Source organism: Callithrix jacchus, chromosome X (genome assembly GCF_049354715.1).
Source record: "Callithrix jacchus isolate 240 chromosome X, calJac240_pri, whole genome shotgun sequence".
Taxonomy (NCBI): Eukaryota; Metazoa; Chordata; class Mammalia; order Primates; family Cebidae; genus Callithrix; species Callithrix jacchus.
Genome location: NC_133524.1, coordinates 67,963,625 through 67,986,929, shown reverse-complemented (window position 1 = coordinate 67,986,929; position 23,305 = coordinate 67,963,625). Strand labels below are relative to the sequence as shown.

Below are 23,305 nucleotides of genomic sequence, written 5' to 3'. Positions count from 1 at the left end.
CCTTATAGTAGAACAATTTACAATTTTTTGGATACATACACAGTAATGGGATTGCTGGGTCAAATGGAATTTGTATTTCTAGGTTTTTGAGGAATCGCCACACCATCTTCCACAATGGCTGAACTAATTTACACTCCCACCAACAGTGTAAAAGTGTTCCTATTTCTCAACATCCTCTGCAGCATCTGTTGTCTCCAGATTTTTAATGATTTCCATTCTAACTGGCGTGAGATGGTATCACAATGTACTTTTGATTTGCATTTCTCTAATGACCAGTGATGATGAGCATTTTTTCATGTTTGTTGGCCTCATGTATGTCTTCATTTGTAAAGTGTCTGTTCATATTCCTTGCTCACTTTTGAATGGGCTTGTTTGTTTTTTTCTTGTAAATCTGTTTTAGTTCTTTGTAGATTTTGGATATCAGCCCTTTGTCAGATGGGTAGAGTGCAAAAATTTGTTCTTATTCTGTTGGTTGCCAATTCACTCTACTGACTGTTTCTTTTGTTGTGCAGGAGTTGTGAAGTTTGATCAGATCTCTTTTGTCTATTGTGGCTTTTGTTGCCAATTCTTTTGGTGTTTCGGTCATGAAGTTCTTGCCTACATCTATGTCCTGAATGATTTTGCCTAGATTTTCTTCTAGGGTTTTCATGTTGTTAGATCTTATGTTTAAGTCTTTAATCCATGTAGAGTTAATTTTAGTGTAAGGTGTCAAGAAGGGGTCCAGTTTCTGCTTTCTGCACATGGCTAGCCAGTTTTTTTTTAACACCATTTATTAAACTGGGAATCCTTTCCCCATTGCTTGTTATTGTCAGGTTTGTCAAAGATCGGTTGGTTGTAGATGTGTTTTGTTGCCTCCAAGGCCTCTGTTCTGTTCCATTGGTCTACATCTCTGTTTTGGTACCAATACCATGCTGTTTTGATTACTGTAGCCTTGTAGTATAGTTCGACATCCGGTAGTATGATGCCTCCTGCTTTGTTCTTTTGCTTTGATTTGACTTGGCTATGAGGGGTCTCTTTTGGTTCTATATGGAGTTTAAGGTGTTTTTTTTCCAGTTCTGTGAAGAAGGACATTGGTAGCTTGATGGGGATAACGTTGAATATGTAAATTACTTTGGGAAATATGGCCATTTTCATGATATTGATTCTTCCTAACCATGAACATGGAATGTTTCTTTATCTGTTTGTGTCCTCTCTTATTTTGTTGAGCAGTGGTTTGTAGTTCTCCTTGAAGAGGTCCTTTACGTTTCTTGTTAGTTATATTCTTTGGTATTTTATTCTTTTTGTAGCAATTGTGAATGGCAGTTTGCTCTCGATTTGGCTGTCTTTAAGTCTGTTTTTCATGTGTAGGAATGCTTGTGATTTTTGCACATTGATTTTGTATCCTGAGATTTTGCTGAAGGTGCTTATCAGTTTCAGGAGATTTTGGGCTGAGACGATGGGGTATTCTAGATATACAATCATGTCATCTGCAAATAGAGACAATTTGGCTTCCTCCTTTTTGATTTGAATACCCTTTATTTCTTTTTCTTGCCTGATTGCTCTGGCTAGAACTTCCAGTACTATATTGAATAGGAGTGGTGAGAGAGGGCATCCTTGTCTAGTGCCAGATTTCAAAGGGAATGCTTCTTGTTTTTGCCCATTCAGTATGATATTGGCTGTTGGTTTGTCGTAAATAGCTTGCATTATTTTGAGATACGTTCCATCAGTACCTAGTTTATTGACGGTTTTAGCATAAAGGGCTGTTGACTTTTGTCAAAGGCCTTCTCTCATCAATTGAGATAATCATGTGGTTTTGGTCTTTGGTTCTGTTTATTTGGTGAATTACGTTTACAGACTTGTGTATGTTGAACCAGCCTTGCATCCCTGGGATGAATCCTACTTGATCATAGTGGATGAGCTTTTTGACGTGCTGTTGCATTGGTTTGCCAGTATTTTACCGAAGATTTTTACGTCTATGTTCATCATGGATATTGGCCTGAAGTTATTTTTTCTTGCTGAGTCTCTGCCGGGTTTTCGCATCAGGATGATGTTGGTCACATAAAATGATTTGGGAAGGATTCCTTCTTTCTGGATTGTTTGGAATAGTTTCAGAAGGAATGGTACCAGCTCCTTCTAGTATGTCTGGTAGAATTCGGCTGTGAACCCATTTGGACCTTGGCTTTTTTTTGGGTGGTAGGCTCTTAATTGCTGCCTCAACTTCAGACCTTGTAATTGGTCTATTCATGGTTTCGACTTATAGCTTGTTTAGGCTTGGGAGGATGTCCAGTAATGTATTCATTTCTTCCAGGTTTACTAGGTTATGTGCATAGAGTTGTTTGTAATAATCTCTGATGATGGTTTGTATTTCTGTGGAATCTGTGGTGATATCCCCTTTATCATTTTTAATTGCATTTATTTGATTATTCTCTCTTTTTTTTATTAATCTGGCTAGTGGTTTGTCTATTTTGTTGATCTTTTTGAAAAACCAGCTTCAGGATTTATTGATTTTTTGAAGGGTTTTTCGTGTCTCTATCTTTTTCAGTTATGCTCTGATCATAGTTATTTCTTGTCTTTTGCTAGGTTTTGAGTTCTTTTGATCTTGCTCCTCTAGCTCTTTCAATTTTGATGATAGGGTGTCTATTTTAGATCTCTCCCCCCTTCTCATGTGGGCACTTATTGCTGTATACTTTCCTCTAGACACTGCTCTAAACGTGTTCCGTAGATTCTGGTATGTTGTGTCTTCATTCTCGTTGGTTTCAAAGAACATCTTTATCATTTCATTGTTTATCCAGTCAACATTGAAGAGCCAGTTGTTCAGTTTCTATGAAGTTGTGCGGTTCTGAGTTAGTTTCTGAATTCTGAGTTCTAATTTGATTGCACTTTGGTCTAAGAGACTGTTTGGTATGCATTTGCTGAGGAGTGATTTACTTCCAATTATGTGGTCAATTTTAGAGTAGATGTGATGTGGTGCTGAGAAGAATGTATATTCTGTGGATTTGGGGTGGAGAGTTCTGTAAATTTCTATTAGGTTTGCTTGTTTCAGGTCTGAGTTCAAGTCCTGAATATCCTTGTTAATTTTCTGTCTGGTTGATCTGTCTAGTTTTAACAATGGGGTGTTAAAGTCTCCCATTGTTATTGTGTGGGAGTCTAAGTCTCTTTGTAAGTCATTAAGAACTTGCCTTATGTATCTGGCTGCTCCTGTATTGGGTGCATATATATTTAGGATCTTTGGCTCTTCTTGTTGCATTGATCCTTTTACCATCATGTAATGTCCTTCTTTGTCTCTTTTGATCTTTGTTGCTTTAAAGTCTATTTTATCAGAGACAGGAAATGTAACTCCTCCTTTTTTTTGCTCTCCATTTGCTTTGTAAATCTTTCTCCATCCCTTTATTTTGAGCCTTTGTGTATCCTTGCATATGAGATGGGTTTCCCGGACACAGCACATGATGGGTTTTGGCTTTTTATCCAGTTTGCCAGTCTGTGTCTATTGATTGGGACATTTATCCCATTTACAAACATTGTTATGTGTGAATTTGATACTGCCATTTTGATGCTAGCTGGCTTTTCTGCCCATTAGTTGACGCAGTTTCTTCATTGTGTTGATGCTCTTTACCATTTGGTATGTTTTTGGAGTGGCTGGTACTGGTTTTTTTTTTTTTTTTCTATGTGTAGTACCTCTTTCAGGAGCTCTTGTAAAGCAGGCCTGGTGGTGACGAAATCTCTGAGTACTTGCTTGTTTGCAAACGATTTTATTTTTTTTTCACTTATGAAGCTTAGTTTGGCTGGATATGAAATTCTGGGTTGAAAGTTCTTTTTTTTTAAGGATGTTAAATATTGACCCCCACTCTCTTCTGGCCTGTAGGGTTTCTGCCGAGAGATCTGCTGTGAGTCTGATGGGCTTCCCTTTGTGGGTAACCTGACCTTTATCTCTGGCTGCCCTTAGCATTTTCTCCTTCATTTCAACCCTGGTGAATCTGACGATTATGTGCCTTGGGGTTGCTCTTCTTGCGGAATATCTTTGTGGTGTTTTCTATATTTCCTGGACTTCAGTATTGGCCTGCCTTGCTAGGTTGGGGAAGTTTTCCTGGATCATATCCTGAAGAGTATTTTCCAGCTTGGATTCATTCTCTTTGTCACATTCAGGTACAGCTATGAAACGTAGATTAGGTCTTTTCACATAGTCCCATATTTCTTGGAGACTTTGTTCATTCCTTTTTACCCTTTTTTCTCTGATCTTGCCTTCTCGTTTTATTTCATTGAGTTGATCTTCAACCTCTGATGTCCTTTCTTCTGCTTGGTCAATTCAGCTGTTGAAACTTGTGCATGCTTCACGACGTTCTCATGTTGTGTTTTTCAGCTCCATCGATTGACTTATATTCCTCTCTAAGTTTTCTATTCTTATTAGGATTTCATCAAATCGTTTTTCAAGGTTCTTAGTTTCTTTGCATTGGTTTAGAACATGTTCTTTTAGCTCGCAGAAGTTTCTTACTACCCACCTTCTTAAGCCTGATTTTGTCAATTCATCACACTCATTCTCCATCCAGCCTTGTTCCCTTGCTGGTGAGGAGTTGTGATCCCTTGTAGGAGGTGAGGAGTTCTGGTTTTGGGTGTTTTCATCCTTTTTGCGCTGGTTTCTTCTCATCTTTGTGGATTTATCCACCTGTCGTCTTTGTAGTTGTTGACTTTCAGATTGGGTCTCTGAGTGGATGTCCAGTTTGTTGATGATGAAATTATTTCTTTCTGTTTCTTAGTTTTCCTTCTAACAGTCTGGCCCCTCTGCTGTAGGACTGCTGAGGTCCACTCCAGGCCCTGCTTGCCTGGGAATCACCTGCAGTGGCTTCAGAAAAGTAAGGGTTGCTGTCAGTTTCTTCTTCTGCTATCTTTGTCCCAGAAGGATACCCACCAGATGTCAGTCTGAGCTCTTCTTTATGAGGTGACTCTTTGGATATACGGGGTTAGGGAGCTGCTTGAGGAGACAGTCTGTCCTTTATAGGAGCTCAAGTGCTGAGCTGTGGGCTTTCTTGTTTATTCAGAGCTGCTAAGCAGGTACATTTAAGTCTTCTGCAGCAGAAATTGTAACCCCGCCCCCCCTTTTTTCCCCAGGTTCTCTTTCTCGGGAGTTAGGGCTTTATTTACGAGTTTCTGTTTTGCTGCTGGTTTTTTTTGGGGCTGCCCTGCCCAGCGAGGAGGCAACCTAGTCACTTAAAACCTAGTCACCACTTACAGAGGTTTTGCTGAGCTGCTGTGTGCTCCACCCAGCTGCTGTGTGAACTTTTCTGCAGTCCTGTTTATATGGGTATAGTTAGAACTGCCTTGGCAATGGTGGCCCACCTCTGTAATGGTGGACTCTCTCTGTAATGGTGGGCTGCCTCAGCAATGGTGGTTTGCCTCGGCAATGGCGGGCTGCCTCAGTAATGGTGAATTACCTCCGTAGTGGTGTACTGCCTCGGTAATGGCGGACACCCCTCCCCACCCAGCTGGATCGTCCCAGGTTCAGCTGTGCTTGCTGTGAGACTCTCAATCCAGAGCATTTCCAATTGTTGCTTTTTTTTCGGGGTGGTGACCAGCTGAGCCTGATCACCTGGCTCCCTGTCTTAGAGCCCCCCCCTTTTTTTTTAAGTTGAACGGTTAACTCTGTCTCCCAGGTATTCCAGTCACCTGTTGAAAAGGCGTCAGGATATGTGTGATTTCCCGTGTGGTGACCCATTGTGTTGGCTGAAACAGTGTTGCTCAGATTCGTTTCATGGTGCTTTTTTGCTGGGGAATCTGCTGGCCTGGCTCCCTGTTTCAGTTTTCTTTTTAATCAGATTAATGGGCAAATCTGCCTTCCCGGAGATCCAATTGCCATCTAAAATGGTGCCCAGACTCATGTACTGTGTATAGAGAACAGCTGTGCCAGCCAAAGCAGCCGGGCTGGTGACCCATGGCTCTCCTCCACCTGGGAATCTCCTTGTCTGTGGGCAATAACAATTTGTCTGAAAATGTGGCATCCACTCACCCTCCACGCTTTCACTGGGAGCTGCAATCCTGAGCTGCTTCTAATCAGCCATCTTTGACCCCTCCTTCTGTTTTAATTTTTATAAGCACGAGTAATGTTTTTATAAAGACAAAGTCATTAATTCTTTTAAAAGAAGTTATCTGACTAGATGATCTCTAAGAACCATATTTACCTGATAATACCCTCCCTTCAGACATTTACCAATTATTTTGAGACTCAGTTCCGATAAACTTGGATATCTGGTTTTCCTACTCTTAGCATTTTAATGGTAGAATTTTGCAAATAGAAACAAGTTTTAAAGGGAAGTATACAGGTCGCCTGACTATAGGGAGGAAAAAAACTCTACCAACTTTATAAAACAGGTTCAGCTTTTCTTTTTCTTGAGATAGTCTTGCTCTGTCGCCCAGTCTAGAGTGCAGGAGTGCTATATTGGCTCACTTCAACCTCCACTTTCTGGGTTCAAGCAGTCCTCCTGCCTCAGCCTCCTGAGTAGCTGGGATTATAGTCTCCTGCCACCACAGATGGCTGATTTTTATATTTTTAGTATAGACGGGGTTTCACCATGTTGGCCAGGCTGTTCTTGAACTCATGACCTTGTGATCCACCCACCTCAGCCTCCGAAAGTACTGGGATTACAAGTGTGAGCCACCTGGCCTGGCCTCAAATTGTTGTAATACAGCAATCTGTACTGTATGAAACTCCCAAAGGTATCACTGTGATATTAATAGTACAATAAAATAAAAAAGTTGTTAATGTTGACCTTGAGTGGTTAAGAAAAAGTGAAATTGTACTTAAAAAACTAGGAAGATTGTTTACTTTTTAGAAAGTTTAAGAACTTCCATGAAAAGATTGACTTTTTAAATTCAAAAGTGATATTTATTTAAAGAAAGTAAACTGTCAGTTAACCAGAAAACTTTGTTGTACAGAATAACTCATTTTCCTAAAATTTCACTCAGACTAAGTTTTATTGTGAAACTACTTTACACTTACTCTCAAAGTATTATAATATTTTAAGTAGATACCTGTGCAACAATCTTGCATGTTCTTCACATGTACCCCAAAACCTAAAAAAAAAAAAAATTCAACACATAAATGCTTGCGCATGTCAATACTAGAAAATAAGTTCCTGGCAATGTCAAAATCGCCCCTAGGGACAGCACTGTCCCCAGGGACAACTGCTCAGAACAGAAACAGACAAGGAACGAGGATTCTGTGTTAATCTAGTGCCTGGCATGGACTGCTGGGTTCGTTCTCATTTTTTGCTTCATACAGACAATGTGTAAGAGGACATCGTTAGAGAGACATCTCACACACATCCCTAAAAAAAAGAAAGTAGATACATTTAGTAGGTGTTTACTCTCATGTGAGTATTTTTAAGTAAGTCGTGGAACAAACTACATTTGCTGACTGGGCTTGAGGGTCAGAGATCCTTAATGTTCTATTCAAGAGTTTTGTGGAAGTTGATAGTTTATGCCAAAGGGCAGAAGAGGAGGTACAGAATCCTATTATAGTTTAGACTTAACCTTAATGTGCTTACGTATTTGAACTCTGTAAACGTCTAGACCAGAAATAATCAACTCAAGTTAAGATTTAAAGTAATAAAGTTTGTGTGTAAGCATGGTCTTAAAGTATTTTACAAAGACTTTAAGGTATAATTGGCCTTTCTTGTTAACTTGATTTGATCTATTTAGTACATAATAGTATAAACACTTCTTATTAATGATTTCTGGCATTGCTGTCTGCTCATTCACAATAACCTTATTTAAGGCACCAGATGATGATCTAATTTGGAATGTGGAAAATAAAAAGAGACTAGGCTGGAAAACTATCATAGATTGATGGGAGAATGACTGTGATTCTAGCAAACTCTAATTGTATTATATTATCAATTATGGTAGTAAACCTAAAATTGATGATGAAAACCTGTCTGAATTTTTTTTGTGTGTAGCCATTACTTGCAGATTATAGGTTCCTGGTATAGTTAGCACTCTTTACTTAATGTAATAGATCTAGATTCTTGTTTTCAGAGCTTGTTTTTTTTTTCTTTTTCAGCTCACCAAACAGGAAGACAACTGACAGCAGAATTAACAATCTGGTTACACAACATTCTGTGGAGAAAAGCTGCCAGTAGTTTTGAGGTTTGAGAATAATCTCTTTTTCATTCTTTACATTATTTCTTTACTGCAACAAAAAATAGTTCATTCACTATAAAAATAAAAGAGCATCAAATACTGTAATAAACTCTGTCTATTTAGATACCATATAATTATTTAATATTTATAATGTAGAGTGTTAATGATCATTGTATAAAAGTTTATTTTAAAATAATAAGACATGATTCCTTTTTATTGAGAGCTTACAGTGTAAGGAAATGTCATTGCTGATATTAAGGTATAGGAATGTAATTTTTTTTAACATGAGGGTTGAGAAAGAGTTTTATTCCCTTTAAAAAGTTATGATGTAATAAAGAAATGGAAAAAAATTTACCAGACAGTTCAGGTTTTCTATAAACTTAAAGATAAGGTTTTTTTTAAAGCAAAGAACAATTATTTATAGTTTTGGTATATTTCCTTCTAATCTTTGTGTATTACACATTTGTGTGCCTTTGTTTATAAATCAAATGGGATGTACCATTTAAAAAAAGTTGTGGTATGCTTTCATTTGCAATTAATATGTAGTCACAGGGACTGTTTTATATCCTTGATTCGACAATAAGTCCCTCTACACAAAAGACAAGACAAAATACATGAAAAGAAAAAAATTATTTTTATTGACAGTGAACATCAGACAATGAAGGAGAATTATTTCTAGGAAATAAGAATTAAAGTGAGGATTCGTTCGGCGCCATGGCTCATGCCTGTAATCCCAACACTTTGGGAGGCTGAGCCAGATGGATCACGAGGTCAGGAGATCGAGACTATCCTGGCCAAGATGGTGAAACCCCATCTCTACTAAAATAGAAAAAATTATCTGGGCATGGTGGCATGTACCTGTAGCCCCAGCTACTCAAGAGGCTAAGGCAGGGAAATCACTTGAACCCAGGAGGTGGAGGTTGAAGTGAGCCAAGATCCTGCCACTGCCCTCCAGCCTTGTGACAGAGCACGACTCCGTCTCAAAAAAAGAAAGAAAGAAAAGATTAAAGTGAGCTTTACAATTGTGCAGCTTACTGCTTTGAGTTTCCAACATATAGCACAAGAAGAGGAGCTGAAGTAGAGCCTGGCAAGCATCCTGATTTGAGATGCAACTGAGTCTGAGGAGACCAAGGCAGCCAGAATTTATAATACAAAGTTCTGGAGAGGACCACATAGCATAGATTAGGCATTGTAGAAGAAAAGATTGATAAACCTGAAGTCAGAGCAAAGAAGCTATTCAAAATTAAACACAAAGAAAAAAACTTAAAAAATTAAAAGAGCTTCAGCGAGATGAGGGACAAACCAGTGATCAGAGGGTCTTCTTCTAGTGTTTAGCAGGGTACTGATGAGGACGTACATGAAGCAAAATTACCTGAAGCTAGGAGAATAACCATCTATAAATATTAGAGGAAACAGTGTCTGGCACACACATGGGGCTGAGAATAAGGTCTGCTCTTATCACTTAGTGTGAAAAACCTCTAATTTATGGGGCATTGGGTAGAAAACTCAAAAGGGTCTTGTCTCAGAAGAGGGGAATAATTAGTTGTACACTAAGTCCTGCTCCAGAACTACCTAAAAAATTATGAAAGTATGGTGTGAAAGGATCAAATTGATCTCAAGGAACTTAATTGCTTCCCAGAGCAGAATTCAAGAATATTTATAGGAATATAAAACTGTACAGCACCCAACAGGATGAAGTTTACAATGTCTGGCATTCGAGAAAAAAATTACTGAGCATGCAAAGAGGCACGAAAACACAACAACCTATAATGAGAATAAGCAATCAATTGATACTAACCCAAAAGTGACACAGAAGTTAGCATTATCAGAAGACATCTCTTATAATTGTATTTCATGCATTCAAAAAGTTACCTAGAGGCATCGAAGATATATAAAGACCCAAATCAAACTTCTAAAGATGAAAACTATGTTTAGGATGAAAAGCACATTGGATAGTATTAACATCATATTAGACATTGTAGAAGAAAAGACTGATGAAGTTATAGCAAAGAAACTATTCAAAATGAAATACATAGGGGAGAAACCTGAAAAAAATTAAAGGGATTCAGTTAGGTGAGGGACACTTTTAGGTAACTTAATATACAGGTAACTGGGACTCCCAAATGAGGATGGAGATTATAAATATTTGAAAAAATAAATCTTTCAAAACTTAATGAAAACTCTAAATGCACAGATAGAAAAATCTTAACAAACCCAAATACAAGAAACACAAAATGACACCAACACACATAATCAAAGTGCTCATGGTAACTCATGTAAGAGAAAGTCCTAAAAGCAGCCAGATCAAAATGACACCCTACACAAAGAGGAATAAACTAAAGAGAACATCAGATTTCTTGTTGAAAGCAATGCAAGCAAGAACTCAGTGGAGCAACATCTTTAAAATAATGAAAAAAAACAAAAACTTGTCAGCCTAAAATTCTGTATCAAGCACAAATATTGTTTAAAATGAAAGTAGTTGGTACAAATGTATAATAGTGCAGCCACTATGGAAAACAGCGTGGCAGTTCCTCAAACAATTAAAAATATTACCACATGCTGCAGCATTTCACTTTTGCTTATATATCCATAAGAATTAAAAGCAAGATATTTGCACACCAATGTTTCTAGCAGCCAAAAGGTCGAAGCAACCCAAGTTCCATCAACAAATGAATGGATAAATAAAATGTGGTATATTGAAACAATGGAATATTACTTAGCCTTAAAAAGCAAGGACTTCTGATACATGCTATAAGATGGTTGAGCCTTGAGGATATTATGCTAAGTGAAATAAGCCTGTCACAAAAAGAAACAATACTGTATGATTCCACTTACATGAGGTACCTAGAGTAGTCAAATCCGTGGAGAAAGAAAGAGTGGGCTGGATGCGGTGGCTGATTCCTGTAATCCCAGCATTTTGGGAGGCCAACGTGGGTGGATCACTTGAGGTCAGGAGTTCGAGACCAGCCTGGCCAACATGGTGAAACCCCATCGCTAGTAAAAATAACAAAAATTTTCAGGTGTGGTGGTGCACATCTGTAGTCTCAGCTACTCAGGAGACTGAGGCAGGACAATCACTTGAACCCAGGAGGCAGAGGTTGCAATGAGCCAAGATTTTGCCACTGCACTTTAGTCTGGGCAATGGAGAGAGAGAGACTCATGTCTTTAAATAAAGAATAAAGAAAGAAAGAAAGTAGAATGGTGGTTTTTGGGGGCTGGGAGGAGGGGAAAATATGGAGTTGTTTAGTGAATATAGAGTTTCAGTTTAGTATTACTAGACAAAAAAGTTCTGGAGATTAGTTGCAGATTGGCCAATTTTATGTTATGTTTTTTTAACCATAATAAAAATACTTTTTTTAAAAAATGAAAACAAATTAGTCTTTCAGACATTTAAAAGCTGATATAACTAATCACTCAAAGGTCTACATTACAAGGAAGTCCTCTGAACAGAAGGAAATTTATACCAGATGGAAATATCAATCTATACAAAAGAATAAAAAATACCAGAAATGGTAATTATATGAGCAATAGATAAGATTTTTTTTATTATTACAATCTATTTAAAAGATAATTTACTGTTTAAAAAAAAGTAATAACATTGTATTCTGTAAAAGTGAAATGCATGAGAAGAATATATAGGTTAAGAAGAGAGAAATGGAAGTATACCATAAGTGAGGTGGCATAACATCACTTGAAGATAGACTATGATAAGTTAAACATATATACTATATACCCTAAAACAGTCATTAAAATAGCAAAAGAAAGTTTTTTTTTTCAAAAAATGAGATAAAATGAAACCATAAAAATATTTAAATAATCTAAAATAAGGCAGAAAAAGAGGAAAGAGGGATCAAAAAAGATGGCACAAATAGAAAACAAATAGCAAGACGATAGATTTACATCTAAGTATGTGAAAAAAATCACTTTAAGTGAAAATGACCTCAAGACCCCAGTGAAAAGGCAGAGATTGTCAAACTGGATAAAAAAGCAAGACTCAAGTTTATGTACTATTTAAAAGAAATGTACTTTCAACATAAAGATACAAATTGGTTATAAGCAAAAGCATCAGAAAAATATAGAGAAACAAGATTATTCTAAAATTTATACATAAAACAATGTAATGAAAATAGCTAAGACATATTATTAGAAAGTCAAAAACTAATAGATGCTGGCAAGGTTGCAGAGAAAAGGGAACACTTACACACTGTTGGTGGGAATGCAAATTAGCTCAACCATTGTGGAAAGCAGGATGGCCATTTCTCCAAGAACTAAAAATAGAACTACCATTCAACCCAGCAATCCCATTACTGGAAATATACCCAGAGAAAAATAAAGCATTCTATCATAAAGAAATATGCACAAAAATGTTCATTGCAGGACTATTCACAATAGCAAAGACATGGACTCAACCTAAACGTCCATCAATGACAGACTGGATAAAGAAAATGTGGTACATATACCCCCATAGAATATTATGCAGCCATAAAAAGGAAAAGATCATGTCTTTCGCAGGAACATGGATGGAGGTGGAAGCTATCATTCTGAGGAAACTAACACAGGATCAAAAAGCCAAATAACATGTTTTCGCTTATAAGTGGCAGCTAAATGATAAGAACTTATGCACACAAATAAGGAAACAATAGACATTGGTGTCTACTTGAGTGGGGAGGGCAGAAGGAGGGAGAGGAGCAGAAAAGATAACTATTGAGTACTGGGCTTAATACCTGTGTGATGTAATAATATGTACAACAAACCCCTGTTACATGGGTTTACCTATGTAACAAACCTTCACATGTACCCCTAAACCTAAAATTAAAAGAAAGATAATAGCCAAAACAGTCCTGAGAGAGAATAGAACAGAAAGAATCACCCTATTCAATTTCAAGACTTTATATAGCTACAGTACTCTAGACTGTGTGGTATCATCAGAGAGATAGAACCATAGATCAATGGAACAGAATGGAGAACCAAAAAATAATTCCATAAAACATACTCAACTGATTTTTGAGAAAGCACAAAAGTAATTCAATGGAAAACAATGGTGCTTTAAACTAATAGTGCTGGAACATTTGAACATCCATAGTAAAAGAAAAAAAATTACCCTTGACTTTAACTTCACACTTTATATAAAAGTTAACTCAAATGAATTACAAAATTAGATGTAAAATGTGCAACTATAAAAATTTTATAAATATACATAGGAGAAAATCTTCACGATCTAAGCCAGGCAAAGAATTACTAGACTTGACTCAAAAACATGATACAAGTAGTGTGCAGTGGCACATACCTATAGTACCCAGTACCCAGCTACTTGGGAGGCTGAGGTAGAAGGATTGCTTGAGCCCAGGAGTTTGATGCCAGCCTGGACAACATAGCAAGATCCGGTTTCTAAAATAAATAAATAAATAAATAAAAATTTAAAATATCGTATATAAAAATAAAAATAAATGAACTATTTCATGAAAATTAAAAGCTTTTGTTCTGTGAAAGATTCTATTCACTCTCAGGTCCTCACCTCCAAGACTGACAAAGAAAGAAGGAACAACAGTTGTGCCAGAAAGGGCCATGGCCATGTGCAGCCTAATCCCTGCATGAATTGTACCTTATACGTGACTAAAGACAGGGCTGTTAAGAAGTTTATCATTCAAAATATAGTAGAAAGCCAAGTGTGGTGGCTCATGCCTGTAATCCCAGTACTTTCAGAGGCCGAGGCGGGATGATCGCTCGAGCCTAGGGGTTTGAGACCCACCTGGGCAATATAGGGAGACGACATAAATAAAAAATAAAAAATTTAGCCTGGTCTGGTAGCATGCACCTGTACTTCCAGCTGCTCAGGAGGCTGAGGCAGGAGGATCCCTTGAGCCCAGGAGTATAAGGCTGCAGTGAGTTTTGATCATGCTACTTCACTCCAGCCTGGGTGACAGAGCAAGATACTGTCTCAAAAACTAAAAGAAAACCGCAAAACACAGTAAAGGCCACAGCTATCAGGGACATTTCTGAGGCCAGTGTCTTTGATGTCTATGTGCTTCCCAAGTGTTTGTGAAGCTACATCACCGCATGAGTTTCACTATTCACGGCAAAGTAGAATCAATCTCGTGAAGCCCGTAAGGACCAAACATTCCAAACGTGATTTAGAGCTGTGGGTGCTGCTTAGTGACCTCCACCAAAGCCTATGTAAGGAGCTGGTCCTTAAGGAGTGAAGAAAAGCTATCCTCTGAAGAAAATAAAGTGAAAATTATACCAAAAAGAAGAGATCTTGTTTAATGGATGAAAAAAGATACAGACTCGGGGAAAAATTTTCAAACCATGTATACAATAATGAACTAGTAGCTAAAACATAAAAAGAACTCTCTAAACTCAACATATAAAGAAAAACAATTCAAAAATTAGCAAACGATATGAACAGACATTTCACCAGAAAAGGATATATGCATGACAGTAAGCACACAAAAAAAGATGACTTAATGAGTCATTAGTAAAATGCAAATGAAAACTTCAAGGACATCCCAATACATAATTCTGAGAATAGCTGAAATGAAAAAAGCTAACCATACCAAATGCTGATGAAGATGTTCAGGAACTGGAATTTCATGGTGGAAACATAAGATAGTACAAACTGTTTGGAAAATAGTTTGGCAGTTTTCTCTAATGTTAAACTTGCCCCCACCATGTGATCCAGCCATTTCAATCCTATGTATGTACTCAAAAGAAAAGGAATTATTTATCCATAGAAAAACTTGCCTGTAAAAGCTAATAGGAGCTTTATTTATAATAGTTAAAAACTGTGAACAGCCAAATGTCCATCGACAAGTTAGTGGATAAACAAACTGGTATGTTCTTCATTGAAATACTACTTAGCAGTAAAAAGGAATGAACTATTGATAGATGCAGTAATGGGGATAAATCTAGAAACTGTTTTGCAGAGTGAAAGGGGCCAGGCAAAAAAGTATTAATACATATTAGATGATTCAATTGTATAAAAGCCTATAAAATGAAAATTAATAGTATATGAAGCACATTCATAATTGTTTCGGGGATGAGAGACTGGAATGAGCTGGATTGAGGGATTACAAAGAAAAATGGGTTGTAATGGATGTGTTAACTACCCTGACTGTTGATGGTTTTGGCTATGTATATATATGTCAAAACAATTGTACAGTTTAAATATATGTAGCTTTTTGTATGTCAGTTGTGCCTCAATAAAACTGTTTTTCAAAAATGTTATGGTAGGTTTTGTAGGAGAAAGATGTGAAGAGAAAAAAAGGGAACAAAGATTGAGAAACAAAGAATTAGACCCAAGAGAAGGAAGGAGAATCCCTCATGTAGAGACCTAGGTCTTATGGTTAGGTACTGCAAAATCGAATGATGTTCTCTTTTAGAAGGCCTTTATTTTTTTGCTGAATAGGTGAACAACTACTTCAGAATTCCCATTCTTCTATTGATTCTTTTTCTTTCCTCTCATTTTCCGATCCTGCTGAATACTTTTCTTAAAACATCCACTTCCAACACTGGAGAGGAATGTAATCTGATTTCTAATTGATTATTTCTAGTATGACATATTTCTAATCTACCATGACTAATGTAATAGTCAAAGGCAGTGTTTTACCTATTCAGCACAGTTGTTTCTAGTTGGAAAGGGTGTTTTATTCCTTGAAGGTCCTAATGTCTCCTGTTCTTAATTGAAAAATACGAAGTTTCTTGATAGGGTATGAGGGAGTCATTTAGCTTGCCTTGGTTTATAAGCAGTCTCAGTTTTCTTAGATTAAGAAATAAATATCCAAGTTATTTCTATCAGATTTTCCCTAGCTAGCTTCTCACCATTGAAAATTTTAAAGTTGCTCGAGAGAAAATGTATTTTTGTATAAAAACACAGCAGCATCAATTACAATAGTAAAAACCCTGTAAATTCACTAAATATTTCACATTAAGAAAGTTGTTATGTATTTGATTGTTATGTATCTCTTAAAATTGATTACCGTGAAGACTACATAGCAACATAGATTAGTATGTACAAAATTAAATGGAAAGAATAGAACATGAAATTTTATATAAGCTTTGATTACAACTTGGTAAATATACAAAAGAATAAAGTTAAAATTGAACACAGATAAATGAAAATAGCTGCATTTGCATGGTGAATTATGGGTGTTCTCTTAAATTTTTTATCGTTTTAATAACTTTTAAAATAGATGTTAAGTTTTCTGGGGTGGTTCACTACACTCGAAGACTCTTCATCCTATGTGAAACTTCTAATGTGTAGAAAAAAGAAAGAATATTGATTGCCATTTTATCTAAAACATATTGACTAAGACTGCTAATAAAATGCACTTAGAACTCAATATAAAGGATATTGTGTTTTGGTTGCCTAAAAAAGATACCAATAACATCTTTTATTTGTTTCTAGAGGTGACTTGGGAAAGATAGGGTAGAGACATCACTGTGATTTTTTTTTGTTTCTTTTTAAACTTTAGGTACAAAATTACGCTGATGCCCTACACTGGTACAATTATTCTCTGAGGTTTTACTCACCTAATGAAATGGATGTGGACTTCGCCAAGCTGCAGAGGAACATGGCTTGCTGTTACCTGAATTTGCAACAACTTGATAAGGTCCTTTGATTTATCTATTTTCAGAGATACCAAATGTTCTTATGTGCAGTGACAGAGAGATAGATGCCATGCTGTGTCTTTTTGTCTGTTAGTTTAGGATGTCCGAGAGTTCCTTCATATAGAACAAGCTCAAATTGACATTTTCTTGATTTCCACACTGTAAACATTGAGTGAAACTTCCCAAAGAAAGGGAGAATTTGGAATACCATTAAGTCTATTACCCCTTATTTTTCACACTCTATTCTGAAAGGTAATGTATCATTGGAACTCCTTTACAAAGTTATCTGATACTAACCATTTGTGATATTGCTCTTTCCAGCAAACTAAATTTTAACGTACACATTTTTGTCAGGCATTCATTGAGAGCAAATACTTGGATGACGTGGCCATTCTTTCACTTTCTGGGTTGTTATTTCTTGCCTTTCCAACCACCCTAGAAGATGTTCTTTAACTGATTTCTTATCAGGAAAAAATTCTAGAAGGTAAAGAAGATAAAAGCTTGTTTAAAGATAGAACGTAAATACTTTCCAAAGCAATTAGAACATTGCTTCCTTTGGGTATCATATTGTATGCACATAATAAGGGGTATTGGCTCTTGGAAGGACAAAGAACTAGAAAGACAAGTGTGGACCCAAATGAAATATGAAGCTTTTTGTTGCCTTTCAAGTTTTAATGACAGGTCTAACCTTCATTCACATAGGTCATTAAGGGTAGTGATTCCAGATATTATCTTTGAAGGTTTATTTATGTTTGAAGGATTGTTTATCTGACTTAAACAGTTTAGATTTTCTTTCAAGAAAATATTTGCTATTTAGTTCATGTATTATAAATTCACAGTCCTGGAAGAGAACTTGAAATGTTACTTAATTAATCATAGTGTTTCACAGGCTAATATTTAACTGATTCAGAAAATAGTTACCTACAGTTTAAGACTTTAAAGGAAGATGATCATGTAGATTTTGTTAACCTAATTCTGCACAGGGTAGCACTATTTCAGAAAGGTAGTTGCCTACTGTTTACTTAAAGACCAGTAAAGAAGGCAATCACAGAGCTTTTATAACTTCCATGATTTATGGCACAGTTGGCCGGGCAGCTTGAGAAGGACCTATATCTGGACATAGACATGCTAGTTGGGGAATGGGTGCATCTGCAGGCCAAGGGAGGGTATCTAATCAGCCATCAGGAAAGAAAGACACAGTACCAGACATTGTGCTAGTGTCTGAGGTTACAGAGATGAACAAGGTATTGTTGCCTTCAACTCACCCAAGCAGCTGGCATCAGGTATCCAAAAAGGGCAGGTAAGCAGAGCATGGCAATGAGAGAAATCTAGGTGTTGTAAATATTCTGTAAGTCAGGCAAGCAGATGGTTGGCATCACATAAGCATAACCACAGGGAACAGGATTTCAATCACAGAGATTTGGAGTCTGAGACAGTATACAAATCTTTGAGGAATGGGAGTGTGTGCAGACAGATTAGAAGGAGCAAGGTAGATCTCCAAACCTAAAGGGACTAGGATATCAAAATGTTTTTAAGAGCAGAGGCCCTGCATAGGGAGCCAGACTGAGAAGCAGTGACCAGAAGAGGAATACAAGTTGACTAGATACAGTTTTCTGAGACTTGGAGCAGTGCTTCTTAAATCTCCTCTAATGTCAAGTTTGGTCCTAGAGCCTAGTATAGGGCTGAGTTTATGATTAGGAATTCAAATGGTAGTAATAGTGATGTTAGGAAGAATAGGAGAACAGTAAAACAGGAATATTATAATTGTGTATATTTAATATGTAACTGTATCATTATGGCCAAATTAGTGGTGAAGCCAAAGGATATTTTGAATATGTTCATAACTTTGTTGATGACCGTTAGTATATTTCTCCATTTCATCCTTCCTGTCTTGAATTTAGCAGACCTTAATTGGTTACCCTCCATATGCAGTGAATATTCTCTTATGCACAAGAACAATAGAAAGGTGAAAAAAAATACACAATCCATCATATTCTAATAATCCCACCTTGCCAGTGTCTAACCTTTGTTAACTTTCATTGTCTGCTTTCTTCATTCCTACAGTGGTAATTTTAAAACTTTTTTTTTCTGTCCTTAAGCACCCATGCTTTCTCCTTTGTTTTAGCAAAAGATCTTATTGTGTAATTTACTGAGCTTTTATCACTGATGGGAACTTCATCAATTTCTCTCCTCTTCACTTATCCTTTCTTTTCTCGTTCCTCTGAGAAAGAAGTAACTTTCTCTGGGACCTTACTCTGCAGATCTCAACCCTAGCTGTTTAATCATTCTCTACTGTTTCTTTCTCCTGTCACTATAATTACCTTGAAGTCTTCTTTATCCAAAAGCCTTCCTTCAACTTTGTGATCCTCCTCAAACTTCAGTTCTCTCTGTCCTTCTTTTTGTTGCCAAGCTTTCTAATTCAAAAGTACTTCTGTCTGTATTTTCTTTTCTTTTCTTTTTTTTTTTTTTTAGATGGAGTTTTGCTCTTGTTTTCCAGGCTGAAGTGCAATGGCGCGATCTCGGCTCACCGCAACCTCTGCCTCCTGGGTTCAGGCAATTCTCCTGCCTCAGCCTCCTGAGTAGTTGGGATTACAGGCACGCGCCACCATGCCCAGCTAATTTTTTGTATTTTTAGTAGAGACGGGGTTTCAGCATGTTGACCAGGATGGTCTCGATCTCTTGACCTCGTGATCCACCCGCCTCGGCCTCCCAAAGTGCTGGGATTACAGGCGTGAGCCACTGCGCCCGGCCTTCTGTCTGTATTTTCTAGTGTTCATTCATTCAAAAATATTTACTTATTGTCTCCTGTTCTAAGCATTGAGGATATAGTAATGAATAAATATATAAAAACTCTTATACACATGGACAAAAACTGCTGTTCCCATTATTTCCACTAGGAGAGGCAAACAATAAAAAGATAAATAAATATTATATTATATTATATTATAGGGGTCAACAAACTTTCTGTAAAGAACCACAGTAAATATTTTAGGTTTTGCAGGCTGTACAGTCTGTGTTGAAACTAATCAACTCTGCGATTATGTGCCTTGAAAGCAGCCATAGACAATATGTAAGCAAATTGGTGTGGCTGTGTTCCAATAAAACTGCATTTTGGAATACTAAAATTTGAATTGTATGTAATTTTCATGTATCATAAAATATGATTCTTTTATTTCAGTCACTTTAAAATGTAAAATTGTTCTCAACTTATGAATTGTACAAAAAATATGGTGGACCAGATTTTGCCCAAAGGCCTATAGTTTGTTGACTCCTGGTATATTAAATATTGATAAGTGCTAAGGAGAAAACTAAGCAGGAAAGGGTGATATTAAATGTTTTAGAGGAGGGTGAATAGTTGAAATTTTAGATAGGGTGGTCAAGGAAGTCCTCACTGGGAAGATTGTTTTTAAGTAGAAACCTGAGGAAAAAGAGCATTCCAGACAGTGGGAATAACAAGTGCAAAGGCCCTAGGGTATTTAACCAATGGCAAAGAGATCCTTGTTACTGGAGTGGAGGGAACATTGGGGGAATTAGGAGATGTGACCAGGGAAGTAGTGGTGTCTTAGTCTGTTTCATATTGCTGTAACAGCATACCTAAGACTGAGTTAATTTATAAAGAAAATAGGTTTATTTAGCTTATGATTCTGCAGGTTGGGAAGTTCAAGGGCCATGGTACTGGATTTCCTTGGCTTCTGGTGAGGGCTTTGTGCTTGATCAAAATGTAGCAGGAAGTCAAAGGGATGTAGACTCATGCCAAGGGGCTTCCTGGCTTTATAACAACTTACTTTCATGGAAACTGTTTCTGGTTTATTTCCTTGTATACTATGTTTGTCCTCAACTGGAGTACTTGCTGCTTTCTACCCATGATCTATGCTTTCTACCTCAGTATATTTTTTCATGCTTCTTCATTGCAAATTACCTGTTTTTTATGTCCCTACACTTTAAAATTCCCCTTTTCAAAGCCTAGCTCTTAATGGCATTCTTAGCTTCCTGAGGAAATTTCCTTGTCTTGCCTTTCCTCCAAGACTTTGTAACAGTTCTGTTTATCCCTAGATACTTATTTTCTGCATTGTATTATAGTTGTTTCTATACCTGTTGTAGTCATCTATTAGACTGCCACCTCCATGAGGACAGGGACCAAACGTTATCTTTATTTGCCCTTGTACCCAGCATAGTGCCTAATGCATAGTAGATGCTCATTAGATTAAAAATAATTATAGAAACGCAATAAATACCTATCAAACAACTTTCTCTGATAATAGTAATTCCGTTTTCTCATGCTATTTCTCTCCTTGCTTTATGCATAATTGGAAATTAATAGTGATTAAAATCTATGAGTGCTCTTTGATTATCAGAACCGAATGAGAGTATAGTATTAAAAAATCATCCCACTATAACTTTCTCCAGCTCAGCTCTTTTCTCTTTTGAGTGTGGGGAGGACAGTTATGTCTCACGTACTGGTTATATATTGTTTCTCTTTACCATATAAACTTCAAAAAATCATGCCCTTCTGTTACAGGACTGAAAATGAGCTTGTGATCAGCAGATGTAAACTAGTTATACTCACTAGATGGCACTGTGGCCTCTGTTTGTACTTCATCGGCTTGTGATCGACTGATGTTGAGGTTATTTTGTAATTCTCAGGTAGATGTACCTTTCCCACAAATGCATCTATATGGATTTAAAAAAAAAAAAAGCACTAAAGAAACATAAGATGAAGGTTAGGTGTGACACATTTGATGCAGCTATACTGTAAAAATACCCTAATTGAGATTTCAAGTCAACAAATATTGAATGCCTAACATGTGCCAAGCACTATAGAGTAAGTAGAAGACATGATCTATTCTATAGATGAGCCTGAAATATAAATGCAGAAACAATATTTATGTATATAAAATAAGTAGAGAGTAATAAAATACTGTACAATCAAGCATTATTGTATGGTATATACCATATGAACTTAGAATAGGAATATATAGATGAGGGTTTTTGTGACTATTGATTGAATGTACATATGATGTGAAGCTAAAAAGAGTAATTGATTTGTTAGATAGAGTCATATCTGGGCCGGGCACGGTGGCTCTCTCCTGTAATCCGAGCACTTTCAGAGGCCGAGTAGGGAGGATCACAAAGTCAGGAGTTTGAGACCAGTCTGGCCAATATGATGAAACCTTATCTCTACTAAAAATACAAACATTAGCTGAACATGGAGTCCAAGCTACTCGGGAGGCTGAGGCAGAAGAATCGCTTGAATCTGGGAGGTGGAGGTTGCAGTGAGCCGAGATCATGTCAGTGCACTCCAGCCTGGGTGACAGAGTGAGATGCCGTCTCAAAAAAAAAAAAAAAAAAAAAAAGAAGATAGAGTCAGATCTGAAGGGACCTTAATAGGCTGATATAATGAGCCTATTTTAGCAAGATGAAGACAAACAGGAAACGACAAAACATCCTATAGTATAATTGGATTCCCAAAACCAATTGTACAAGAACAGAATAGATAAAATTTGGCTTTAGCAGCAGCACATGTGAATCACTTGGTACATTTTATTGACTGTAAACACTGCACAAACTAAAAATACCAAGAAAGTTTACTCAAATTAGGTTGACTCAATTGAGATTTAAGGTATAGAAGGAGAAAAGGTGGCAATCACCCTCTATTCTCCTCTGGTTAGAATATATCTGAAGTACAGATTCAACCAACCACAGACTGAAAATATTCTGAAGAAAAATACAATTTAAAAAACAGCAATACAACGTAAAGAATAATGCAAATATAAAACAATACAGTGTAACAACTATTTACAGAACATTTACATTGTATTAGGTGTGAGTAATCTAGAGATGATTTAAAGTATACAAGAGGATGTGTGTAGGTTATAAGCAACTAGTATTAGGATCTTGAGCATCTGTAGATTGTGATATCCGAGGGTATCCTGGTACCAATCCTCTACAGAGTCCAGGGAACAACTGTTTAGACAGCCCTTCACTTACAAAGCTTCAATTTAGGATTTATCAATCTTACGATAGTATGAAAGCAATACTCATTCAGTAAGCTCCTGAAGTTACCATGGGGTTATTTATGTCTGAATAAACCCATTGTAAGTTGAAAACTTACTTTCTACTTAGGAAATTTTTAGTTTACCATGGGTTTATTGGGATGTAACCTCATCATATGTTTAGGAGCATCTGTATTGTATTGGATTGAGGGGCACTGCTTTTGAAGGAGGATATCGACAAACCCAAGTGTGCCAAGAGGAAGGCACTCAGGATGGTGAGAGCACTAAAAACCAACTTATTTGAAGAATGTTAAAAGAAGTATGGATGTTAAACTTGGGAAATGGAAGATTTTGGAGAAATATGATAGCTTTCTTTAAATATTTCCATGGCTGTCAGGGAGTAAAGAAATTAAATTTATTTCATGAGTGTTTCCATGGGTGAGACCTAAAAGGAGTGAGATTTTGGATTATCATAAGGAAACCCTTTCTAATTATTTGACCTACCAAAACACTGAAATGGATTTTCTTAAAATATAGTGAATTCTTTTTTTTTTTTAATATATTTAAGTAAAGACTAAATGACTACTTGGTGTAGA

General features: G+C 36.7%; 1 protein-coding gene across 2 annotated transcripts in view; it reads left to right on the top strand.

The window, feature by feature from the left end:
* TEX11 (testis expressed 11) overlaps window positions 1–23,305 on the top strand; it is a 359,673-nt gene that overhangs the window by 200,688 nt on the left and 135,680 nt on the right. For both annotated transcript variants that reach the window (XM_035288474.3, XM_078362393.1), the window contains exons 15-16: window positions 8,030–8,115; window positions 16,581–16,718. In XM_035288474.3, coding sequence (XP_035144365.3) covers window positions 8,030–8,115; window positions 16,581–16,718 — 224 coding nt within the window. The remainder of the gene's footprint in view (window positions 1–8,029; window positions 8,116–16,580; window positions 16,719–23,305) is intronic.